The 25,083-nt window shown below is 40.9% G+C and overlaps 1 protein-coding gene across 1 annotated transcript in view; it reads left to right on the top strand.

Moving 5' to 3' along the window:
* Positions 1-18,067: 18,067 nt before the first annotated feature.
* Positions 18,068-25,083, top strand: part of Samd12 (sterile alpha motif domain containing 12) — a 284,228-nt gene continuing 277,212 nt past the window's right edge. Inside the window, 1 exon segment of the mRNA XM_034517590.2 lies at positions 18,068-18,194. Within this exon segment, the coding sequence (XP_034373481.1) occupies positions 18,182-18,194 (13 nt within the window). The 5' untranslated portion in view covers positions 18,068-18,181.

Below are 25,083 nucleotides of genomic sequence, written 5' to 3'. Positions count from 1 at the left end.
TTAGTAAACATGCTCCTGCTTTATCTAAGGCACACCTAATGAATATTATTTCATTAACATTAAAAGCTGTGTGGTAATAGTTCTCAAAAGCACATAGCATTTGTATATCCAGCATACTTTTCAAATGATGCATTTTTACTCTTGTGTAGCATGGGCTAGAAGAGGAATATGAGAGCCAATACCCACTGTGGCAACTGCTGCTTGCCTTGTCTTGACAGGCACACCTTGGGTGAGCTGTGGACTCCCTTTGCTAGCTATGGTCTAAATCATAACCTATGTCTCATTTTTCTTTTCCTTCTTTGCATTTGTGAACATTAAGATAGAGCCCTAGATCACACCTTCAGATTTATAAAGACAGGAATCAGTCATCTGCATTCTAGCAGTCTTTTTGCCTACCTGTGACTGATTGAATTCTCCCAGAATTTTACTTTCTGACCACTGCTGAACAGATTTTTTTCTCACCCTGAATCACAAAAGCCCAACTATTTTCCTTCGTTTTTCAACATCGTAGCCACACATGCATGCACACACCTCACAGAGAGGGGGCAGGGAGAGGGGGAAGAGAGAGATAGAGGCACAGAGACAGAGAGACAGAGACAGAGTGACAGAGAGACAGAAAGACAGAGACAAAGAGACAGAGAGGAAAGTCTGCTGAGGTTTGATTTTTATTAATCACCCAATCTTCATGAATACAGCACAGGGATAAATATCATTAGGCACACACTTGTGTGCTCCATGTGCTGACTTTAGTCTGTTGCTATTCAAAACTGCGTATAGAGATCCAAATTATATAAAATCTTAGAAAAATAATATAGTGTAGTGGCTCAGGTTGGCCTCAAATTCACAGCTCTCCTCTTCAACCTCCCATGAGCTAAGGTTATAGATGTGTAATATATACTGGCAAAATATTGTTGAGCCTTTCTCTGAAGTCTCTTTTCTGTGTTCTCTAGTATGATGGGAAATTAGTCTTTAAGAATGCAAATATAATATACTACAACCCCATATTTTATTAATAATCTAAAGAATTTCAAAGGAAAATTTGTTCATTTCTGATTTTCTTAGTACATTTTTTTAATCTGGAATTAAAAGGATGTATGTGGAATCTAACCACACACATCCTTCTTCAATTATTACAAATTAACTAGTAACTATCCATGTCTCCTGCCTGAAACTCTGTATTCGATTGGAGTACTCGTTTTTTTCCACCTCTGAGCTCTGCCAAGAGTTATTCTTTTATAGAATTGGCTGAAGAAAGAACTATGGAGTCAGCCATTGGTTTTGGTTATAATCATTTCCACAAATTTTCTAAACATTGTAAAAAGTAATTTATCTAAGTTTTCTTATGGATTTTTACCTAGTGTAGCTTATTCCAGAGTCAAAGGTCAGATTTGATTGTTCTCCCATCTTTTTCACACTCACAGAAAATTCATTAGTGATACCTTTAGGGTATAAGAAAAACACTTTATTGATTTCACTGCTAAATGAGGTGATGGGAACCTGAATTACTAATGCTTCTGACTGCACTGTTTACCCCATTATATTACTAGCACTTGCCCCTTTATGAGTAATATAATTTCTTTCCATCACATTTTTGCACAGACTAAATTACTCTTTCTCTACTCAAGTATTCCTAAATATACAGAACACACATGCATGCACACAGACACACCCATACACACACACACACACACACACACACACACACACACACACGTCATACTTCTGACCCATTTTTAAGAATAATGTCCAATATCTAAATTTAAATCATAATTAAATCTACCTGTATAAATTTTTGGTTTTGTTGTTTGCTATTGCAGTCACTCTCACACATTAGCATTAGTTAAAATTATGGTCAAGACTTATTTCCATATCCTGTGGAGTTTCTGAACAGGTACATCTAATAAAGGATCCAGAAGTTTGAAAACACAAACAACTTCAAGGAAGGTATTGCTCTGGGGTCTCAGATGTAGCCTTTGAAGACAAATACTATGACTTCTAAATGATGTTAGAGTTGGGTCTATCATGAGCTGAGTTGTGATCCCCCAAACAGAAATATCAAAGTTCTAACACCTAGCATCTGTGAATATGATCTTATTTGGAAGTAGAGGTATTGAGTGTAAGACCAAGGTAGGCTCAAAAGATTGTCATTAGTACTATCTTAAGGATGGGACATCCAGAGGTAGAGAATCATCCATGGCTACGAAAGCCATATGGTAATTAAGTCAGGACAAGGGTGGAGTTACTGCAAGCCAAGGAACAGGAGAGATAGCCAAAGTCAGAGAGACCTTTCTGGGAGGCTTGTGAATATGGACCTGCTATCACCATAATTTCAGAGAAGTGTGAAGAACACATTTATGTTGTCTGGCACTGCCCATGTTGTGATACTCTGTTGTGGAAGCTACAAGTTATGAATATGCAGTGGCATGAAGCTTGGATACTTATCTTATATCCAATTTTTTTTCTCTTTATCTACTTGCAAATCCATCTGTTTTCTTTTCATAGAAAGAGTATATTCATTAATCCCTAACTTTGGGATGAGCATAAAAATGCTACAATTCAGATCTTCGAAGCCTTGTATGCTTTCATTTCCTCTCTTACTCCTTTGTCCATACTATTCCTTTGTCCAGACTAACTTCTCAGGTAGCTGCAACCCTTTAGGCTTGGTCAGAGATACCAGTGAGTATCCCTGAATCCACAATGAGGATCATAGCTCAAGTCCCAGACCCCTTCACTAAAAACCAAGCTACAACTAGAGCAGCAGCAATCTCTCTCACAATCTCATGACATGAACAAAGTTATATTAATTTTATTTCTGTTTCTATAATGAAATATCTGAAGTTGGATGAGATACACAGAAAAGAGGGTCCTTGGTTCACAGTACTGGAGGTTCAAGAGCCTGTCACTGTTATTAGCTGAGCCTTAATAAGGATCCCATAGCAGGGGAGAGAAGGAGCGTTCACATGGCAAGACAGAGAAGGATGGAGTTTAATGAAGACCAATATTAATTACTTCTAAAGCCATACATTTAGTGTACTAATGACTTTCTTTTTAAAGGCCCAATCATCTCCTAATGTTGTCATACTGGGTACTAAGCAGCCAGTATACTAATGCTTAGGAGACATATCCAAAGCTATATTCAAGCCATATCACATATCACTCAAGTACGGTACTTCACCTGGCTCTCTCCACACTGTTTTATGCTGATGGGATCTGGGAAAAACTTTTACTTTTCTACCATCACTGTGAAATAATAGTTCTTAGAGGAACCTGTCTGTTATTTCTGAACTGATCCTATTCATATAAATATGTACTCCTAAAATAGCATAAAATATTAAAACAAAGACAAAATATTAAGATATAGTTTTAGAAAATAATGATTTAGTATTATTATATAATTAACTCATAGATTACTTTAATCAGTCATTTATAAACACATAGGACAGTTATTACATATTTATCATGAGTCAGAGGACTAGACTGTCAACAGTCTAACAGGAGCTTACGAGATAGCAGAGTCAGTAAAATGTTTACCATATAAGTATCAGGACTTTAGTCCAGATCTTTAGTACATGTAAAAAGCTGGGCCTGGTGTTACATGTGACCTGAGCACTAGAGAAACAGAGACAGAGATGGCTAGATGGCCAGCCTTGCAGAATTGGTGAGCTCCGGACTCAGCAGTTTATGTTGTCTTTAACAAGAGATTGAGGATGATACCTTACATCAAACTCTGGCATAGTTCACACTCATTCAAGGACACTGGAAAGTTCATATACTTGACAAGAACACATGCACACCACACAGCACATACACACAGTGAGCAAAAAGAGTTCCGGGAATGAAAGGGGGCAGTTACACTATTTAAGTAGACCTAATTTCTATCAAAATCATATATATATATATATATATATATATATATATATATATATATATATAATATAACCTGAGAATTATAATCATTCAGTATATGCCAGTGATGATAACAATAAATTGACAATAGGTATAATGAAATATTTATTATTTGCTTTGTAAGAAGGATTATGATTAAATGTCTAAGTTCATGCATAAAGCATGAGACTCAATTCCAGCACTTAAAGTGTTTATGTTTAACTGTAGCCTACTAAGGGACATAGAGGATGAATTATTGAAGAAACCAGATGAGATCTACAGTTTCCCTTTCACTAAAATTATGTATATCTGTTCAAAATTGTACTTGGAAGGTGCATTGAAGAGATTGTTCGGTGATTAAGAAACTTTCTGATCTTGAAAAGGATGAAAGTTCAGTTCCCAGCACCCACATTTTCATGTGGCTTGCTGTCATATGCTGTGCATCACATGTACACATGCAGGCAAACACTTATTCACATAAAATAAATAAATAAATAAATCAAGTTATAAAAATATTTTAAACTGTACTGTACTTTTCTGCTGATAATAGATACCAAAGATGGTAATCTTTTAACAAACGTGCAATTTTTATTTTCACTTTTACTAAGCTCCAGAGATAGCTAATACATGACTGGCTAGCTGGTACCAAGTACCCCTGTTTGTTTGATTGGTTGATTGCTTGGTTGTGGTGGTGGTTGTTGCTGCTATTGATGCTGTTCTTTCCTCAATGCCTTTTGTGATCTATGTTACTAACCATACATATTAACCAACATTTCAAGACGGCTGCTGAAGCTTCAATGAGGTCTGTGTTAAAGGCAGGAAGTTGGAGGAATGAGGAAACAGTAAAAATGAAAACTACTAGCTTTCCCCTCCATCTTTTAAATAAGCTATTTTTAAAATCTCATTGAAAATAAAATTCATAACATCTAGTTGGCTAGACCTCAGTGACAAAACAAAGGTTAGAGCACTTAGTATTTCTAAACCTCATCAAAATTTCAATCATAAGACAAAAGAGAATACATGTTAGTTTCCCTCCCTCCCACCCACCTTCCCAGCTTGCTGAGTCTTCTGGGGCAACTCCAGCTGCTATGAGAAGTCAACTATCCCCAGTGGACCTCCATTCTCCAGCCACCTCTCGATCCGTCTTCATTGGACCTGTGGATCCTAAGTCATACAGGTTAGTTTCCCTTTTGCCACCCATTTTCCCTGTTCCCTGAGTCCTTTGGGGCATCCCTGGTCTTCCTGAGCAGTCAGCTAGCTCTGAAGGACCTCCATTCTCCCATCACCTCTCTAGTTACTTTCATCAGAACTGTGAATCCTGAAACCACACAGACCTGCAGATCCTGAAACATACAGACTTGCTGATCTGGAACCACACAGCCAAATAATACCCATCAGAGGCCAGCCATACCAGGACCATTGAGGTTAACGCCTCTCCCAATACCAAGTACAACAGGGACATCCAGGCACCAAACCCATCCAGATTGCTAAATGCCCTTGAAAGAACACAATTAATAAAAGCCAGGGCAATGTGGAACCTTCAGAGCACAGCTACCCTACTACAGCAAGCCCTGGATATACAACCAAAGTATAAGAATATGGCCTTAAACCAAATCTTATAAAGGGGGTAGAGGCCTTTAAAGAGGAAATGAATAAATCCCTTAAAGAAATTCAGGAAAACACAATTAAACAGGTGAAGGTAAATAAATAAAACTGTATAAGATCTGAAAATGAAAATAGAAGCAACAAAGAAAACACAGACTTAGGGAATTATGGAGATGGAAAATGGAGGGAAGAGAATAGAAATAACAGTTGAAAGAAACACCAACAGAATACAGGAGGTTGAAGATAGAATATCATGTGTAGAAGATACAATAGAAGAAATTGATATGTCAATCAAAGAAAATGTTAAATAAAAAATTTCTCCCCTTCCGCCCTTCGCCTGGTCCATGTGGCTGGGGAAGACACTTAGCTGGTCTGCTCCCGTGTGGACACTGTATCCTGAGACATCCTAGAGAGGCCACTGACCTCAGAGCAGCAGGTAAGAACAGTCACTCACTGCCCTATGCCCCAGAGCTACAACTGGGAGCAGGGGGCACTCAAGACCCACCAGGCACCCAAACGCCACCCCTGCAGAATAATACCCCCCTTCTGCCCCTCACCTGGTCCTTGTGGCTGGGGCAGACACCTAGCTGATCTGCTCCCATGAGGACACCATATCTGGAGACATCCTAGAGGATCAACTGAACTCAGAACAGTGGACACCATATCCTGAGACATCCTAGAGGAGCCACTGCACTCAGAGCAGCAGATACCATATCCTGAGACATCCTAGAGGAGCCACTACACTCAGAGCAGTGGACACCTAGCTGATCTGCTCCCATGAGGACACCATATCTGGAGACATCCTAGAGGATCAACTGAACTCAGAACAGTGGACACCATATCCTGAGACATCCTAGAGGAGCCACTGCACTCAGAGCAGTGGACACATAGCTGGTCTGCTCCTGTGAAGACACTTTATCCTGATACATCCTAGAGGAGACACTGCACCCAGAGCAGCAGACACCTAGCTGGTCTGCTACCATGGAGACACCATATCCTGAGACATCCTAGAGAAGCCACTGTACTCAGAGAAGCTGGAGCTAAGGATCACAGGATCACAGAGACATCTGGACCCTGAGGAGTTCTGACACAAGCAAGATAACTGGAAAGGCAGGCTCCAGTCAGAGACAGTGAGTGCAGGTAGAACTAGAGTTAACTAGATGGTGAAAGACAAGTGCAAGAACTTAAGCAACAGAAACCAAAGTTACTTGGTATCATAGGAACCCAGTTCTCCCACCATAGCAAGCCCTGAACAACCCATCACACTGGAAAAGCAGGATTCAGAATTAAAATCATTTTTCATGATGATTATAGAGGACTTTAAGAAGGACATAAATAACACTCTCAAAGAATTTGAGGAGAACACAGGTAAACAGGTGGAAGCCCTTAAAGAGGAAACACAAAAATCCCTTAAAGAATTGCAAGAAAACACAACCAAACAGGTGAAGGAATTAAACAAAATCATCCAGGATCTAAAATTGGAAGTAGAAACAATAAAGAAATCTCAAAGAAAAACTACCCTGGAGATAGAAAACCTAAGAAAGAGATCAGGAGTCATAGATGCAAGCATTACCAACAGAATACAAGAGATAGAAGAGAGAATCTCATGTGCAGAAGATACCATGGAAAATATTGACACAACTGTCAAAGAAAATGCAAAATGCAAAAAGCTCCTGACCCAATACATCCAGAAAATCCAGTACACAATGAGAAGTCCAAACCTAAGGATAATAGGTATAGATGAGGGTGAAGATTCCTAACTTAAAGGGCCAGTAACTATCTTCAACAAAATTATAGAGGAAAACATCCCTAACCTTAAAAAAGAGATGTCCATAAATATACAAGAAGCCTACAGAACTCCAAATAGACTAGACCAGAAAAGAAATACTTCCTGCCACATAATAATCAAAACAAAGAAAAAATACTAAAAGCAGTAAGGGAAAAAGGTAAAGTAACATATATAAGCAGACCTTTAAGAATTACACCAGACTTCTCACTAGAGACTATAAAAGCCAGAAGATCCTGGACTGACATCATACAGACCCTAAGAGAACACAAATGCCAGCCCAGACTACTATATCCAGCAAAACTCTCAATCACTATTGATGGAGAAAACAAGATATTCCATGACAAAACCAAATTTACACAATATCTTCTCACAAATCCAGCACTTCAAAGGATAATTGATGGAAAACTCCAACACAAGGAGGGAAACTACAACCTAGAAAAAGCAAGAAAGTAATCTTCCAACAACCCCAAAAGAAGATAGTTACACTCCCTGCTCCCAGTTGTAGCTCTGGGGCATAGGGTAGTGGGTGATTATTCTTACCAGCAGCTCTGAGTTCAGTTGCTCCTCTAGGATGTTTTGGAATAAGGTGTCCTCACGGGAGCAGACCAGCTAAGTGTCTGCCCTGGCCACAAGGACCAGGCAAGGAGCAGAAGGGGAGTGGTATTCCATAGGGGCGGGGTTTAGGTGCCTGGTGGGTCCTGAGTGCCCCCTTCTCCCAGTTGTAACTCTGGGGTATAGGGCAGTGGGTGGCTGTTCTTACCTGCTGCTCTGAGTTCAGGGGCCTCTCTAGGATGTCTCTGGATACCGTGTCCACATGTGAGAAGATCAGCTAAGTGTCTGCTCCAGCCATAAGGAAATTTAAAAAAAAATCAGATCTTACTACAAAGGCCTATACTCAACAAAATTGGAAAATCTGGATGAAATGGAATTTTCTAAACAGATATCAGGTACCAAAATTCAATCAGGAGCAGATAAACCATCTAAACAGTCCCATAACCCCTAAAGAAATAGAAGCAGTCATTAAAAGTCTCCCCATCAAAAAAAGTCTGGGACCAGATGGTTTTAGTGCAGAATTCTATCAGACCTTCCAGGATGACCTAATACAAATTCTCTTCAAACTATTCCACAGAATAGAAACAGAAGGAACAATACCCAATTCGTTCTATGAAGCTACAATTACGCTCATACCTAAACCTCACAAAGACCCAACAAAGAAAAAGAATTACAGACCAATCTCTCTTATGAATATTGATGCAAAAATAATAAAATTCTTGCAAACCGATTCCAAGAACACATCAAAAAATCATCCATCATGATCAAGTAGGCTTTATCCCAGGAATGCAGGGATGGTTCAATATTAAGAAATCCATCAATGTAATCCACTACATAAATAATCTTAAAGAAAAAAAAAACACATGATCATCTCACTAGATGCTGAGAAAGCATTTGACAAAATTCAACATCCCTTCATGTTAAAAGTCTTGGAAAGATCAGGAATTCAACGCCCATACCTACACATAGTAAAAGCAATATACAGCAAGCCAGTAGCCAACACCAAACTAAATGGAGAGAAACTTGAAGCAATCCCACTAAGATCAGGGACTAGGCAAGGCTGCCCACTCTCACTCTACCTATTCAGTATAGTACTGAAAGTCCTAGCCAGAGCAATTAGACAACAAAAGGAAGTCAAAGGGATACAAATAGGAAAGGAAGAAGTCAAAATTTCACTATTTGCAGATGATATGATAGTATACTTAATTGAGCCTAAAACTTCCACCAGAGAACTCCTAAACCTGATAAGTAACTTCAGCAAAGTGGCTGGATATAAAATCAACTCAAACAAATCAGTAGCTTTCCTCTACTCAAAAAATAAACAGGCTGAGAAAGAAATTAGGGAAATGACACCCTTCACAATAGTCACAAATAATATAAAATATCTTGGAGTGAATCTAACCAAGCAAGTGAAAGATCTGTATGACAAGAACTTCAAGTCTCTGAAGAAAGAAATCAAAGAAGATCTCAGAAGATGGAAAGATCTCCCATGCTCCTGGATTGGCAGGATTAATTTAGTAAAAATGGCCATTTTGCCAAAAGCAATCTACAGATTCAATGCAATCCCCATCAAAATTCCAAATCAATTATTCATAGAGATAGAAAGAGCAATTTGCAAATTCATTTGAAATAACATTTACACAATTGAGTTTTACTCAGGTATTAAAATTAATGAATTTGAGAAATTCTTAGGTAAATGTATGGAACTAGAAAATATCATCCTGAGTGAGGTAACCCAATCACAAAAGAACACACATGATATTTACTCACTGATAAGTGGATATTAGCCCAAAAGCTTGAAATAGCCAAGATGGTCAACTCACAGACCACATGAAGTTCATGAAGAAGGAAGACCAAGTGTGGAAGCCTCGGTCCTACTCAGAAGGAGTAATAAAATACTCAAGGGAGTAAATATGGAAACAAAGTGTGGGACAGAAACTGAAGGAGGTGCTGTCTGGAGACCATTCCACCTGTGTATCCCATGTGCTGTCACTAATGGTAGACGCTGATGTGGATGTCAGGAAGTGCATGCTGACAAGAGCCTGATATAGCTGTCTCTTTAGAGGTCTGCCAGAGTCTGACATATTCAGAGGCAGATGCTCACAACAAACCACTGATCTGATTAAGGGTTTTCCAATTGAGAAATTAGAGAAAAGACTGAAGAAGATGAAATGGTTGGTGGCCCCATGAGGAGAGCAACAGTACCAACCAACCAGAGCTCCCCAGGGTCTAAACCACCAGCCTGAGAGCACATAGGGAGAGACCCATGACTCCGTCTGTATATGTAGAGGACAATGGCCTTGTTGGGCATAGGTGGGAGAGGAGATCTTTGGTCCCATGAAGGCTGAACACTGAGTGGGGGTGGGGATTTGAGGGTGGGGAGGTGGGAGTGGGGGGTAGGTGGGAGCACAACCTCATAGAAGCAGGAGGAGGGGGGATGGGATAGGAGGTTCCTGGGTGGTCGGGGGAATAGGGTAAGGGGATAAAATCTGAAATGTAAATATAATATCCAAGAAAATAAAGTATCAAAAGAAATAAAAAAGAAAAAAGAAAATAAAGTCATATTTTCTTTGAAAAAAATTCTGACACAAAACATTCAGGAAACCTAGGATACCATGAAAAGACCTAATTTAAGGATAATAAGAATAGAAGAAGGTAAGGAGTCCCTACTCCAAGGCCCAGAAAACATTTTCAACAAAATCATAGAAGAAAACTTTCCCAATCTAAATAAATGAATGCTTATAAACATACAAGAAGTTTATAGAATGCCAATAAGACTGGACCAAGAAAGGAAATTCTTCGCCAATATAATAATCAAAACACAAAATCTACAGAACAAAGAAAGAATATTAAAAGCCAAAATGAAAAAAGGCCAGGTAACATATAAAGGCAGACCTAATAGTATTATACCTAACTTCTCAAAAGAGACTCTAAAACCTAGAAGGGTCTTAACAGACATTTTGAAACTACCGAAAAACCACAGATGCCAACGTAAATTGCTATACACAGCATAACTTTCGATCACCACATATGGGTAAAACAAGATATTTCAAGATAAATCCAAATCCAATCAATATCTACCCACAAATCCAGCCTTACAGAATATACTAGAAGAAAACTGCAACCCAAGGAATATAACTACATCTAAGAAAACACAAGAAATAAGTAATTTGATACCAGCGAAAACAAGGGAAGCACCCACATAGAAAAACACACACACTCAAAACATACACATACACATTCACACTAATATCACCAACATTAAAATAACAAGAAATAACAATCACTGGTCATTAATATCTCTCAGAATCAATGAACTCAATTTCTCAATAAAAAGTCAAAGGCTAATAGAATGGATGGGAAAACAGGATCCATCATTCTGCTGCATACATGAAACACTCCTCAGAAATAAAGATAGACATTGCCTTAGAGTACAGGGATGGAAAAAGTTTTTCAAGCAAACAGACCCAAGAATCAAACTAAAATAGCCATTCTAATATCTAATAAAATAGATTTTCAATTAAAATGAGTCAAGAGAGATAGGGAAAGCTACCTCATCCTCATCAAAGGAAAAAAATCTACCAAGATGATATCTCAACTCGAAACATCTATTCCACAAAGTGGACACACATTCGTAAGAAAAAAATTGCTAAAGCTTAAATTGCATATTGAACTCCACATATTAATAGTAAGAGACCTCAACACCCTACTCTTACCAATTGATAGGTCATCCAGACAAAACCTTAACAGAGACATAATGAAACTAACAGACATTATGAATAAAATAGACCTAACAGGTATCTATAGAACATTTCACCCAAATACAAATACAAATACAAAAAAAAAAAAATACCATATACATTTTTCTCAGCACCTCATGGATCCTTCTCCAAAACTGACAGTATAGTTGGTTGTTGCATGTACTCACAAACCAAATTCAGGAACACACCAAAACCATCATCCAGCATAATCAAGTAGGCTTCAACCCACAGATGCAGGGATGGTTCAATATATTAAAATCCATCAGTATAACCCACCATTTAAACAAACTGAAAAAAATCACATGATTATCTCATTAGATGATGAAAACTTCTTTGACAAAATTCAGCACACTTTCATGTTAAAAGTGTAAAAGAGATCAGAGATACATGGCAAACACCTAACATAATAAAAGCAATATACAGCAAGCCAATAGCCAACATCAAGCTAAATGGAGAGAAACTCAATGCAACCCTAAAATTAGGGACAAGACAAGGCTGCATGTTCTCTCACCATTCAGTATAGTACTTGAAGTTCTAGCCAGAGCAATAAGCCAACTATAGGAGGTCAAGGTGATACAAATTAGAAAGGAAGAACTCAAGGTATTGCTATTTGTAGATAATATGGTAGTATATGCACATAAGTAACCCCAAAAGTTTTACTAAAGAACTTTTACAGTTGATAAGCACCTTCATAAAAGTGACTAGATAACAAATTTACTACAAGAAATCAGTATCTCTCCTTTATAAAAATGATAAACTTGCCAAGAAATAAATTATGGAAGCAACACTCTTTTCAATAGCCAAGAATAATACAAAAATATCTTGGTGTAAGTCTAACCAAGTAAGTGAAAGACTTATATGACAAGAAGTTTAAATTGCTGAAGAAAGAAATTGAGGAAGATGTCAGAAGATGGAAAGATTATCCATGCTCATGGTTTGGTTTTATTAACAGTGAAAATTGCCATCTTACCAAAAGTAGTTTATAGATTTCAATGTAAGATCACCAACATACCAACACAATCCTGAACAATAAAAGAATTTCTGGAGGTATAACTATCTTTGACCTCAAGCTATACTACAGAAAAATGGTAATAAAAACTGCATGATATTGATATAAGAACAGACAGGTTCATCAATGGAATAGAATAGAAGACCCTGAAATAAACCCACTCACACATGGACACTTGATATTTTACAAAGAAGGCAAAACCATACAATGGTAAAAGAAAGCATCAAAAAAATGGTGCTGGATGTCTGCAAGTAGAAAATAAATGCAAATAGATTTATATCTATCATCCTGCACAAAACTCAAGTTCCAGTGGATCAAAGACCTCAACATAAAACCAGATACACAAAATCTATTAGTACAGACGGGCAGGATAGCCTTGAACTCCTTGGCTCAGGAGACAACTTTCTAAACAGAACACCAATGGCTCAAGCTCTGAGATCAACAACTGATAAGTTGGATCTCACGAAACTGAAAATCTTCTGTAAGGCAAAGGACACTTTCAATAGACAAAACAGTCCATAGGAAAGACAGGGACAAAAAATAATGGAACAAAGACTGAAGGAAAGGCCATCCAGAGACTGCCCCACCTAGGGATCTATCCCATCTGCAGACTCCAAACCCCCACACTATTGCTTACACGAAGAAGTGTTTGCTGACAGGAGTCTGGTATGGCTGTTCCCTGAGATATTCTACCAGCATCTGACCAACACAGATGCAGATACTCACAGCCAACCATTGGACTGAGCCAATGGAAAAGTTAGGGGAAGGCTTGAAGGAACTGAAGGGGATTCCAGCCCCATAGTAATAACAATATCAGCTAACTGGACCACCCAGAGCTCCCAGGGACTAAACTACCAACCAAAGAGTCCACATGGAGGGGGCCATGGCTCCAGATACATATGTAGCAGAGGATGGCCTTATCTGACATCAGTGGGAGGGGAGTCCCTTGATCCTGTGGAGGCTTGATGCCCCAGTGTAGGGGGATGCTAGAGTAGTGAGGCAGGAGTGGGTGAGTGGATGGATGAGCACTCTCATAGAGGCAAAGGGGAGTGGGCAGAGGGAGGATGGAAAGAGGGCTTTGTGGAGAGGTAACCAGGAAGGGGGATATCATTTGAAATGTAAATGAATAAAATGATTAATTTAAAAAAATACAGGATGCCCATGCTATCGTCCACAGACCCAAGGAGGCTGGACAGGAAAAAAGGTATCCGCAAAGATGTTTGAGACTCACTTGGAAGGGGGAATGGAACGGTTGTGGAAGGCAGATGGACCAAGGAAACTGAGTGGGAGTGAGAATCAGGAGAGGAGTGGGAGGCTAGCGGTTGGGTGTCGGGAGGGGCAGGGGTATGGCTGGATACCATAATAATGAATGGAAATCTGCAACTGACAGGGTAAGAGGAAAGGGGCATCATGGTGAGGAAGAGACAGAGGCCTGGAATGGGGGAGAAATCCGAGAATCAGTGGAGTGTTCTTAGGTATGACTCACTGCATTGGGTATACGGAATCTGAAGAGGCCAGGCAGGAACTCCAGTGGAGCAATAGGGACACTTACTTATCTACAACACTTCCAACCCCAAATTTAATCCTATCTACAAGAAATACAGGAATGGGGAATGGATCAGAGACTGAGGGAACAGTCAACCAATAACTGGCCCAAGTTGAGACCTATCCCATGGGTAAGCATCTATTCCTGACACTATTAATGATACTTTCTTATGCTTGCAGACAGGACTCTAGCACGGGTCTCTTCTGAGAGGCTCCATCCAGCAGCTGACTCAAAGGGATGCAGAAACCTATAGCCAAAAAGTTGATGGAGCTTAGGCACTATGATGAAAGAGTTGGGAGAAGAATTGTGAGCCTCACAGGAGATAGGAACTCCATAGGAAGACCAACAGTGTCAAGTAACCTGGATCTTTTGAGTTCTCGGAGATTGGACCACTAACAAAAGACCATACAGGGGCTGAACCTAGACCCCTTTCATGTGTAGCAAGTGTCCCAAACAGCAGCTTGGTCTTCATCTGTGTCCTGAACAACTGGAGTGGGAGCTATCCAAAAGCTGTTGCATTCTGTGGAATATGTTCTTCCAGCTGGGCTGCCTTGCCTGGCCTTAGTGGGATAGGATGTGCCTACTCCGGGAGAGATTTGATGTACCATGGTTGGGGAATACACAAGGGCAGCCTCTACCCTTTTAGAAGAGAAGTGGAGGAAGAAGGGAGGAGGGGCAGTGAGCGGGATGTAAACTGAATAAATACATATACAGGATGAATTTAAATTCATTTTTTTAAATGAATAAAAAAGGAAAGAAAAGGAGAATGAACATCCAGACAGTGATTCACAGGCTAGGCTGAAGTGGATGCATGTGGTCAAGGCATTCATCTTTGTGTGTTGAGTTTCCATAGCTATGAGAGGACACTCTGGCTCCAGCTTCACTTGTCAATAGCAGTAAATAAGAAATGAGAAAAATGCTCACATTGTAGCTACTTGGACCATAACATCAGTCAATAGACATTTCAGTGTCATTCTATGATTAATTAATAACTAGATAAAGATAATGAAAAAGAAGTAATGATATGGGAAGTTTATAAAAAAAGGATCCAGGCATGATGCTATGCACAGAACCAATAATTTCTCAGTGTTGAAAGTTGAACATTTAGCTGTCCTATTTAGTATTCTTCATTTGTTCAATTAAGGAGAGCAAGGGCCCTATAGACAGCACACAAGGCATGTGTGCACTTGGACGCTTCTCAGCACCTTGACAGGTACATCTTTTTCTAGACCCTTCCTGAAAGTTCATGATCTTTTCTCTCCTTTCTGCTTGCATGTGTGTTGTAAACATTACTAGGAATGCCCCGTCTTCTACTTTCTCCCTATGACTTTGATGTGTTTCTCACCATCCAGGTCAAGTGTCAGGTTTTGTTGTTTGGATCTGAAATGTGTCTCACAGGCCTTGAATGGTTGGCACCTAGCTTGTGGCTCTATTTTAAAGGTTGGGAAGGCTTCAGGAAGTAAGGTCTGGGTAGCAGAAACAGATAGTTGGTGACAGGCAGGCCTTTAAGAGTTATAGCCCTTTTCAGTTCTAGCTGTTTCTCTCCACTTCCTTTCTGTTGCACATGAGGACTCTATTCCGTAATCCTAACATCATTCCTTCCTTGCTATGAACTAAAATATCCCTGAAGCTATGAGTCAAATCAAGCTCTTCCTCCTCAAAGCTGCTACCACTGTCTGATATTTTGGCACAGTGATGAGAAATGGTAGCCAGCATTCTTGTGTATAGTAGTGATTTGTCCAATATGTTATTCTTGATGACTTGTGGTCTCTCCAGGATTTAGCTATTTCTGTCTTCTTACTTTGGCTATTTTGTTGAGGACAATAGTTCTCACCTCTTCACCGAGAATCCAGGAACTAGCCATGATGTAAAATGTCTGATTCATTGAAGCTTCTATGTTCAACCACATAAAATTGGTCCAGCTACTGGTTTGACATATGCTATTCTTACGTTTCAAGCTAGCATTTTCTCCACATCTTACTTATACTAAAACAACTAGTTGACATCTCCGTGTGAAAAGATATTAAAGGCTTAACAGAATTTTGGTTCTACTAAAGAACTAAAATTAATTTTTGCATTAACAGTAGGCTTCAGTGGTTTTAAAGGTTTAATATCACCCAAATCAATACACATTTGAAAATGGGCTAATGACTTTTAGCTTTGGCTATGAAATTTTATTTAAAGGCCCTAAGGTGACACTTGGGTGCCTGTGTTTGTACAGTCACATGTGAGCGCCAATGGCAGAGCCTGTCCTCTGCCTTTCTGTTCCATTCATTCACTCTAAAGAGAAACTCTACTCTCATAATGTTTTATACATTGAGCTGCAAGGAAGAGGCTGGATTTCAGTTCTTCCCATAGTTTCAATGCTTGAGGCATATAGGTTAGAAAATTGTTTTCTCATGGACTTTGCTACACTGGACTGGTCTTGCTTTATGGTGTCTAGACTACAATACCTGGCTTAGGTTTGATTTGCACACCTTTTTGTAGACTCAAAATTAAACTAACATAACTTACATAAATAGTAGGTTTTAAAATATCTGTACACAATTACATTAGCCCACGGGAGGACTAAGCTGGCGCTTACTAAGCAAGAAACAAGAACAAAAATAGTTGTTCACACATTCACTTGGAAAGAAAACTGTCTTTCTGGTGATCGAGATAACACAAAGTCAGTGGCGAGATTTAATATCAGAATTTTGGAGTAACTTCATTAGAGTTCTTTTTGGAAAAGGAAAAAAAAAAAACTTAATGAAAACAAGTTCCGAACACCATTTGCTTATCCCAACCAGCCATACCTGTGTCTGTATTTTTGAATGTAGGAGAAAACTGCAGAGGAGTTTCATCAGTATTTTGCTAGGTCTGAGTTTTCTGACATACTCATGAATATATATGTATATGTATATGTATATGTATATGTATATGTATATGCATATATATGTATACACACACACACACACACACACACAGACACACACACACACACACACACACACACACACACACACACACACACACACACACACATATATATATATATATATATATATATATATATATATATATATGTACCAGCCAGCCCCACAGGAAGGTCATAGGTTCAGAGGTTAAAAAAAAGAAACTGAACTGTGCAGAGTGTTACTTATAAGATTCTATCACAGGCAGCCAAGGGATGCCCTAGCCAGGAAAGTTGACAGACAGCTTCTCACTTTGGAAGCCAGCTGTTCCATGCCCCGATGCCCTGTAATGTAATCGTAACAGCCTCTTTAGAATATTATCTTTGGAAGAGTTTGAAAGTCACCCCACTCTCATCGGTATTCGACCCTGAGAACAACTAAAAGGTTCGGAAGTCATCCGTTTCTCCTGAAGGGATTCCTCACAACCCCAAATATTTTAGGATGCCTGGGGTCAAGTTTTAACTGCACCTTGTGGAGTAGTTCTCTGGCCCAGAGGGACTGCCACAGACATCCGGCGTGTCTGATCTCCTCACTAACCCGAGAGTTCAGTGGTCTGCCGAGAGAGCCAGGTATCTACCCAGTGGCTGCCCACTGCCCTGCTGCCTCCCACCCAAAGACTGCTAGGTGCCTAAGAGCTTCTAATTGACAGCTAAGGTCTCAATCAATAGTCTTCCTCTCAAAGCAGAAAGAAGCTGGGCGCGCGGCAGTCTGGGAGATGTAGTCCTCCTAAATGTCATCCTTCACTCTCGGGCTTCCTTCCCGAGGACCCTAGAAGAGAAGGTAGTCAGTCGGATGCCACAAAATCTAGATATACGATCTTACTGTGGCGGTGTTGTCGAGCCTCACAGGACAAGTGGGAGGCTCTGTGGGGTTAGGGAGTTGTGCAAGAACGGACTACAACTCCCATGCCGCCTCGCGCGGAGCAGGAGCCGGCTGCTTGCTTTGCGTGACCGCAGCAGGTTGGTCCTGGAGCAGATGAGCGCAGAATATTTAGGCGAAAGCGAGGGGAGGGGGGAGCGTGGGGCAGGAGGAGTACCTCGGCCAAGAAAATTATGCATGCGTTAGGCAAGCTCTGAGAGAATGGCTGTGGAAGGTAAGGGACGCTTGGGGCGTTTTAAGCTCCCTCTTAACCCGCGCACTCCAATCCACACACCCCCGATGAAGCTCGGCTCTTGGTGGGGAGGAAAGAAAACGGGGTGGCGGCAAGCGGGCCCTTTCTCCCTTGTACCACTTGGTGCTCACCTGAGCCCTGCAAGGCCAGGAGGCACCTGCTTCGTTTGCCTTTGAGAGAGGTGTAGGTGAGCAGGTCATCAGGGCACAAGGTGAAGGAAAGAGCGCTCCCAGTCCTAAGCTTTGTGATGGAAATGGGTGGACAACCGGGAAGTCCAGCGCGAGGGAATAGCCCTGACTTGCCCCTTTCCTTTCCCCTCCAGCCAAGGTAGGCTGGGTAGCCACATTGCTGGGGATGCACGCTTTGCCACCACACGTGGGAAAGGACTCTAGCCAGGTGCATCATCCAGAAGCTTGGACTGCCACTGGGTCGAGGACCCCTAGCTGTGTGTACCCAGCAGTGGCTGCAGCAGATATGCCCCTAGGATGGGGCTGTCTTTACACCTGTTTTCTGTATAGTTCTGCCCAGGGTTAGTAAAGTTCACAGAATGAGAGTGTAAACCAGCAGCTTGGATTGGGAAATTCTTTTATTTGAAGACTGCCTTCCTATTTCCTTGTATAATTTTGGACTTCGAATTTGCCATTTTGATTGCACAGCTCTGCCTCTTTTGTACTTTCCAGTTAAGAGTTGGGTCAGGCAAATTTTGAGGGATCGTAGTTTTTCCATGTTACTTTCACTTACTTTAGAGCACAGACTTTTTGTTCAGGGTAGGTCCCGGAGTGGGGACGGGGGGAGGGGAAACGGACATGTGTAGCAAGAGGGTTTCTGATGTCAAATTAGAGGTCTCATACGTCTATGATGAGATAAAATGAAATGAGTGTAGGATTATAAAGAAAGCCTACCTTCACTTCCATAATTATGGTTTGAACCCGAGTGCACTTAGGGTTAGAGGGGACCTGAAGCAGGAAAGGGAAGGCGTGGTTGCTACATCATCAGGCTGCTTGCCAAGGGGAAATGAGCCGGTTCCTTGTAGGCTACAGAGAAGAAAAACCCACAGGGTTTCTTGCTTCTGCCTCACCTCTCTGCCTCAGGAGACAGCAAATGAAATACCCTGGCCTTTTACTTGAAGTAGCAAGAGTCCGGCTCACACACTTAACACCTGTAAAGTCAGGAATGACTCTGGGTGATCTCAGGATCAGAGCCTCTTAGGCAGATGCTTCTACTTTCAGCTTTCCCAACGGTACTCACAAAAACGTCCACCTCCCCTCCCCAACACACACACACACACACACACACACACACACACACACACACCTCTACCCTTCTCTCAGGTAGGAAAGTATGTAGGTAGGTTGGTAGATAACAGATAGGTGGTAGATAGGTAGATAGATAGATAGATAGATAGAGCTGCCACAGAAACAGAAAGCCAACATAAATCCATCAGTGAAACTTGAGAAAAAAAGTCTTGTTATCTTCCACCACCCTTTCACTTTACCCATCATTAATTATTAATTATTATTAACATTAATTATGATCCCTCTTTTGTGTCCTGAAACAAAGGGACACTCCCTCCCACTTGGCAGTCCACAGTCTCCTTAAATATAATTTTCTGTTTACTCTGAGAAGTATTGAATAGAAATCGTCATATTTCTTGCCTGGTGGGGTTTGCACCAGTAAAGCCCAAACTTATACAAACACGGCGGCTCTAAATTCAGTCGTAGACTTCAAAGAGCTTGCTCTATTTTCTAATGGCTTCCTTGACTGAAAGCCCTGTGTAGTAAACAGGGTGCCTAGGTTTAAAGGACAATGGGGACTGAAGAAGACAAGTGAGGGCGTGTTTTAAACATTCCCTGGAATGGATTCTTGTCTGTAGTTCTTTGCAAAAAGTTCTTTCAGGATGAAGTAGTCCCATCCTGGTTACGTCTCTGAGTCCTCCAAGGCTCAGGAAAGACATAATTTCCTCTAGAAATGCCATCCAGACCTTCCAGTTCTTCTGCCTGTGCAAGCCACAAGGACCTCCTGCTCTGACATTCTCGAGCACCAGCCCTTAAATCTACCCTACACTTACCAACTTAGTATGTCTGTCCCTGGAATCTGAAGCACTGGGAGGGAGACTGAGACCAAACACTCTGAGTTCCCAGGCAGTGCCATAGAACTTGTCCCATAGAATGCCTTCAAAAACTGCCTATGGATTACACAGCAAACACTCGTGGAACTTTTATAACTGACTCCATAAGAATGCCTGAAGCCTTCTTAGGTGTCCAGATGCCACAGAAGGGGAGTTTTAAGGTATTTAAGGAAGAGTTCCCACTCCTCAGCCCTCATGTTTGAAGACTCAAAACTACTGGTTTCATCTGCTGCTGAGGATGGTGTTGTCCTCTTAGTTCTCATTTGAGATTTAGGAGATGGCGCCCAGTGCTACTATTTCAGAGTTTTGTACCCTTAGACTATCAGGAGGCTGAATGTCCTAACTCTAAAGACCATCACATACAGAATCCCAGGTCAAGATCAAATAATGACCAGTTTATGCATGTTCACTGAGAAATAGTGTGTCCAGGAAAGAGGAATTTTATCACAGCAACTTTTGTAGGTTTGTTGTTGTTGTTTGTTTGTTTTTCAAGACAGGGTTTCTCTATATAGCCCTGGCTGTCCTGGAACTCACTCTTATCAGAGCAACTTTAAAGGAAATATGGCATATAATAACATCTGAGCTTTTGTGTCAATACCTGGAAGAATAAAAATGAATGTGCTAATGTTTTGGAAACAGTGTAATAGAAGGCAGGTTTTATAGAGGGGTGCCTATAAATGATCCTTAGTCTGTCATTCTCGTATAAAAAACAGTCTACCGTTTAGCACCTGTTTTACACTTTAACTTTTTACTTATTCATGCCAGCCACGTTCTCTAATTAGTAACAAATTAGAAGGTTTTTATAATGTGTAACCCTCCTCTTAAGTAAACTTGAACATGTAAAAATGTTAATTACAAGTAGGGCACTTACTCATTTTGCTGAATGTGTGGCTTCCTATTTAACATGGAAAGGGGTGTCCCTTGCTTACTGTTTTATAGCTGCTGTGATACATTCATACATACATACGTATGTATATATCACACTGAATTTAAGAACATCCTATTTGTTTATTAGTCTTAATTGTGGATTTTGCTTTGTTTTCCATTTATGGGTGCCTAAACCTTTACATAACTACCTTAGGTTTTTAAATCTTATGTTTAGGTCTTGTGTTTAGCCCAGGGTATACCCTCTGTGGATGGATGAGTGAATGAATGAATAGGGTAGAATTATGAGTGGCTTTATTTCTGTACCTGTTCCTATACACATGTGCTTTCCAACCATGGGATAGGATACTCTTTACAGTCTTCATTGTGTTGAGGTTGTATGGCCATGTTGAATATTTATAAAGAGGGAATCTCTAGTCACCCACTCGTCATGCGTAGAACATGGCGGCAGTTCTACTCCCTGATGGGATTCTGACCTTCAGAAATTAGTTGGGCTATATCATAGGGAGAAGGCAAAATGTAGATCCATTAGAGGTGGTTTTATATCTGTCTCTATGTTCTATGAGGAGTGCCTGGAACTTAGGAGACAATCACCTCACGAATAAGCACATGATTCCCCAGAGCTAGAAAAGGGTTTGTCTCCTTGGTGGATGTTTGTTTGTTTGTTTTGGATTTTTTTTTTTTTTTTTGGTTTTTTGGCTTTGTTTTGTTTTGTTTTAGAATGAGTGGGCAGACTGCTCTTAGTGTTTCTGCAGCAGGGCAAACAGAATAGCTCCTCTAAAATGGCAAGAAGATGAGTTCCAATTTTCAGCACTAGAAACTCCCCTCCCCTCCAGAAAAGTATTTCAAGTGGTGTGTGCTCTAAGTGACATTTATGATCCGAGTTTTTGTTCTTAGTTGATCATACTAGTCTGTAAAGTGACATCTTACCACTCATTCAGTATTCAGGTTCTGTAGTTCTTTTGGAGTAAACCTCTTAAAAGGCTAATTAACAGCTGGCCAAGAGGAAAAGAATAAACACTTGTCTTAGTCATGGGATAGTGAGTTTGGGAAGCTAGTAAATGCTGACACTACCCATCTTGGTTTGAGAACTAAGCCCCTAGAATGGAATAACAATGTGAAATAACAGTGTCACCTTTATCACAAGCCATCATCTTGGGTCACCTTTCAGACTCTGAGTCATATAGTCAGTGGGCATGTTCATACTGCTCTGTGGGTGAACCTTCCCTTTGTAGAGGCACTGCTTCTCATACTTACAGCCTTGAAGCAGAAAAAAACTGATACCCACAGCTTCCTGCTGAAGCCTGTGCCCTGTGGCTCCACAGGCATGCACATAACATTACTATCCTCTATTTTTTATCCCTGCAAGAGGATAAGGAGAGAGACCAGAAGCATTCTGATGAAACCCTCTGCTCCATGCAATGGAAAGGAGGCTTCTCTGCCATTTTACTATCCCACCTTGACTTTCATAACTACTTTTTCATTCTGTCTTATGTCTAACCCATGTGTGCTCTCTGAATGGATGGATGAGAGATGAATGAGTCACTGGGTGGGATTTTGAGTTATTTGAATCTTGTACTGGCCACCATGTTGAAGAACTCCCAACCCTGTCCGCCTGTAGAAGCAGTGAGACTGTGGGTGTCTCAGTGCAAATGTTCCCAGTACTCTTCCACTACATATGCCATGAAAAAGGTCCCTTTTTCTTCTTCTTCTTCTTCTTCTTCTTCTTCTTCTTCTTCTTCTTCTTCTTCTTCTTCTTCTTCTTCTTCTTCTTCTTCTTCTTCTTCTTCTTCTTCTTCCTTCTCCTTCTCCTTCTCCTTCTCCTTCTCCTTCTCCTTCTCCTTCTCCTTCTCCTTCTCCTTCTCCTTCTCCTTCTCCTTCTCCTTCTCCTTCTCCTTCTTCTTCCTTCTCCTCCTCCTCCTCTTCTTCCTCCTCTTCTTTTTTCTTTTTACTTAATTTCATTTTGTTTTCTAGCCCATCAGATCTGACTTACCTGCCTCATCAGTTCCTGTTGATCACTGTTTTTGGAAATAAGACCAAAACTGGACTGGTTACTCATCACTACAAGTTCCTAGGGAGTGACTACATAAATAAGAAAGGAGGCCTCAAAACTAGAATAGGAAACTTGCTGTGGCAGCGGTCCCTGCCACTCCCATGGCTCTTGCAGCCTGTGTCAAACAGGGCTGGTCTAATCCCATGGTTGCCTTACATAGCTCAGCCCTTACTAATCCCTTTCATCTTACCCTGTCTTCCTCAATAGCTTTGCTGTTCTCATAGGCCAGAATGAACCAGGGCTGGGATAGAGATGGGGAGATGCTGGAAACTTTTACAGGTAGAAATGAGCAAAGAGCTGAGTCATGGATGTTGCTGTGGTGACATGTCACAGAGAGGCCATTGGGAGTCTGAAGCCTTGAACTCCGAAGATGCTACCTCTTTTATTCATTAGGAGAAAAGGGATCCTTAGATAGGTTTCCTATTTCTGGCAATGAACACGAGATGCTGTCCTTGTGGAAAGAATTATGCCAGATATGGTAGCCGAAGTAATAAGGACGGGGCCCGAGCCTCTCTGTTCCCCTGTTTCCTCGTCCCCTACCTACAATTTGGTGAAAGAGAGAAACCAAATAGACAGAGCGCTGTAAGGGCTAAATAAAACTACAAGCAATGATAACGTGGGAGGTCTGAGAACAAACGGGGCATTTAGGGACAGGCTAATGGAGGAGCAGCAGCATTGAGTGAGCCTTTCATTAAGACTTATGGGTGTGGTCATGGTTAAAGGGCATGGAACATGTATGTATATATAATGTGTACTTCTGAAAGGGGTTTCTCCCAAATGCTATTAGTCTGGTTGTTTCCCCCTATGGACAAGAAAGCACATCTAAGTCTACTGTAGCATAGTCCTCTTCATTTGCGATGCAGAACTTCAACACTCTCTAGCCCATTTGGACCTTTCGTATGGCTCTTTGGAAGCCAAGAGAGCGAGTGAGAGAAGCTCTGCTCTTGTAAATCACTCTAGTTCCTGCCTGGTTCTGAAGTAGAATGGAGCAGTACCGCCCTCTCGGAACTGGCTCATAGGAGAAAAAAAAATGTGGCTATATTTAGTCTGGTTTTGCTAAAGTGTGGGTGCAAGAAGCTGCTTGTACCATTCGCCTCCCTGCATGCAGAGAAGGATGGCACAGCTGCCAGTGACAGGGGTGGCCCGCCTCACTGCCTCCCACAGCCAAATTCCCAGATCTCTGAGGCAGGGAGGAGTAGGTTGGCAAGTTGGATTCCTTTACTCCCCGCTGCTTCTCAGTTGCCTGGCTGCTGGGGAAGGTATTTGTGGCATTTTGTTAAGCACAGCCAAGGTCTCCACTGATTTGTCAGATCTCTGTGAACTGTTTGATGGAGGTGGTCCTCGGCTGTCCTCAGACACAGTGGAGCTCAGGTCCTTGTCAACCACATCTTGTGGTTTTTCACTGTGGGGCCTAGAGTAGCAATGGTGGCTTTAAATATGCAGGTTGTATAGCTAGATAAACAGAACAGCTATCCAGAGGAGCAGAGGTCTTTCAGTGTGTTTCTGGGCAATGCATTGAACATGATCTGAGGTTCTTTTGTCCATTATTCTGATGGGGATACCAAGAGGCATACTCTCATAGACACACTACAAGTATTGCTTTAATATCAAAGGTATGTTTAAGACTCAGTCTGGCAGTGAATGGTCATTGGATGTTAAGCTGCATGCTTCCATCATGCTCTCTAAATTCACTCAGGAATGTAGCTAAACCATGTGACATAGTAACTGGTAGAATAGTAGGTATCCAAGTGGTACGATACCAACAGGCTGTAATTGATGTATTATAAAACATCTTCAGTTGAAAG

Source organism: Arvicanthis niloticus, chromosome 13 (assembly GCF_011762505.2).
Source record: "Arvicanthis niloticus isolate mArvNil1 chromosome 13, mArvNil1.pat.X, whole genome shotgun sequence".
Lineage (NCBI taxonomy): Eukaryota > Metazoa > Chordata > Mammalia > Rodentia > Muridae > Arvicanthis > Arvicanthis niloticus.
Note: the sequence above shows the minus strand (reverse complement) of the source record. Positions and strands in the feature narration are given on the sequence as shown.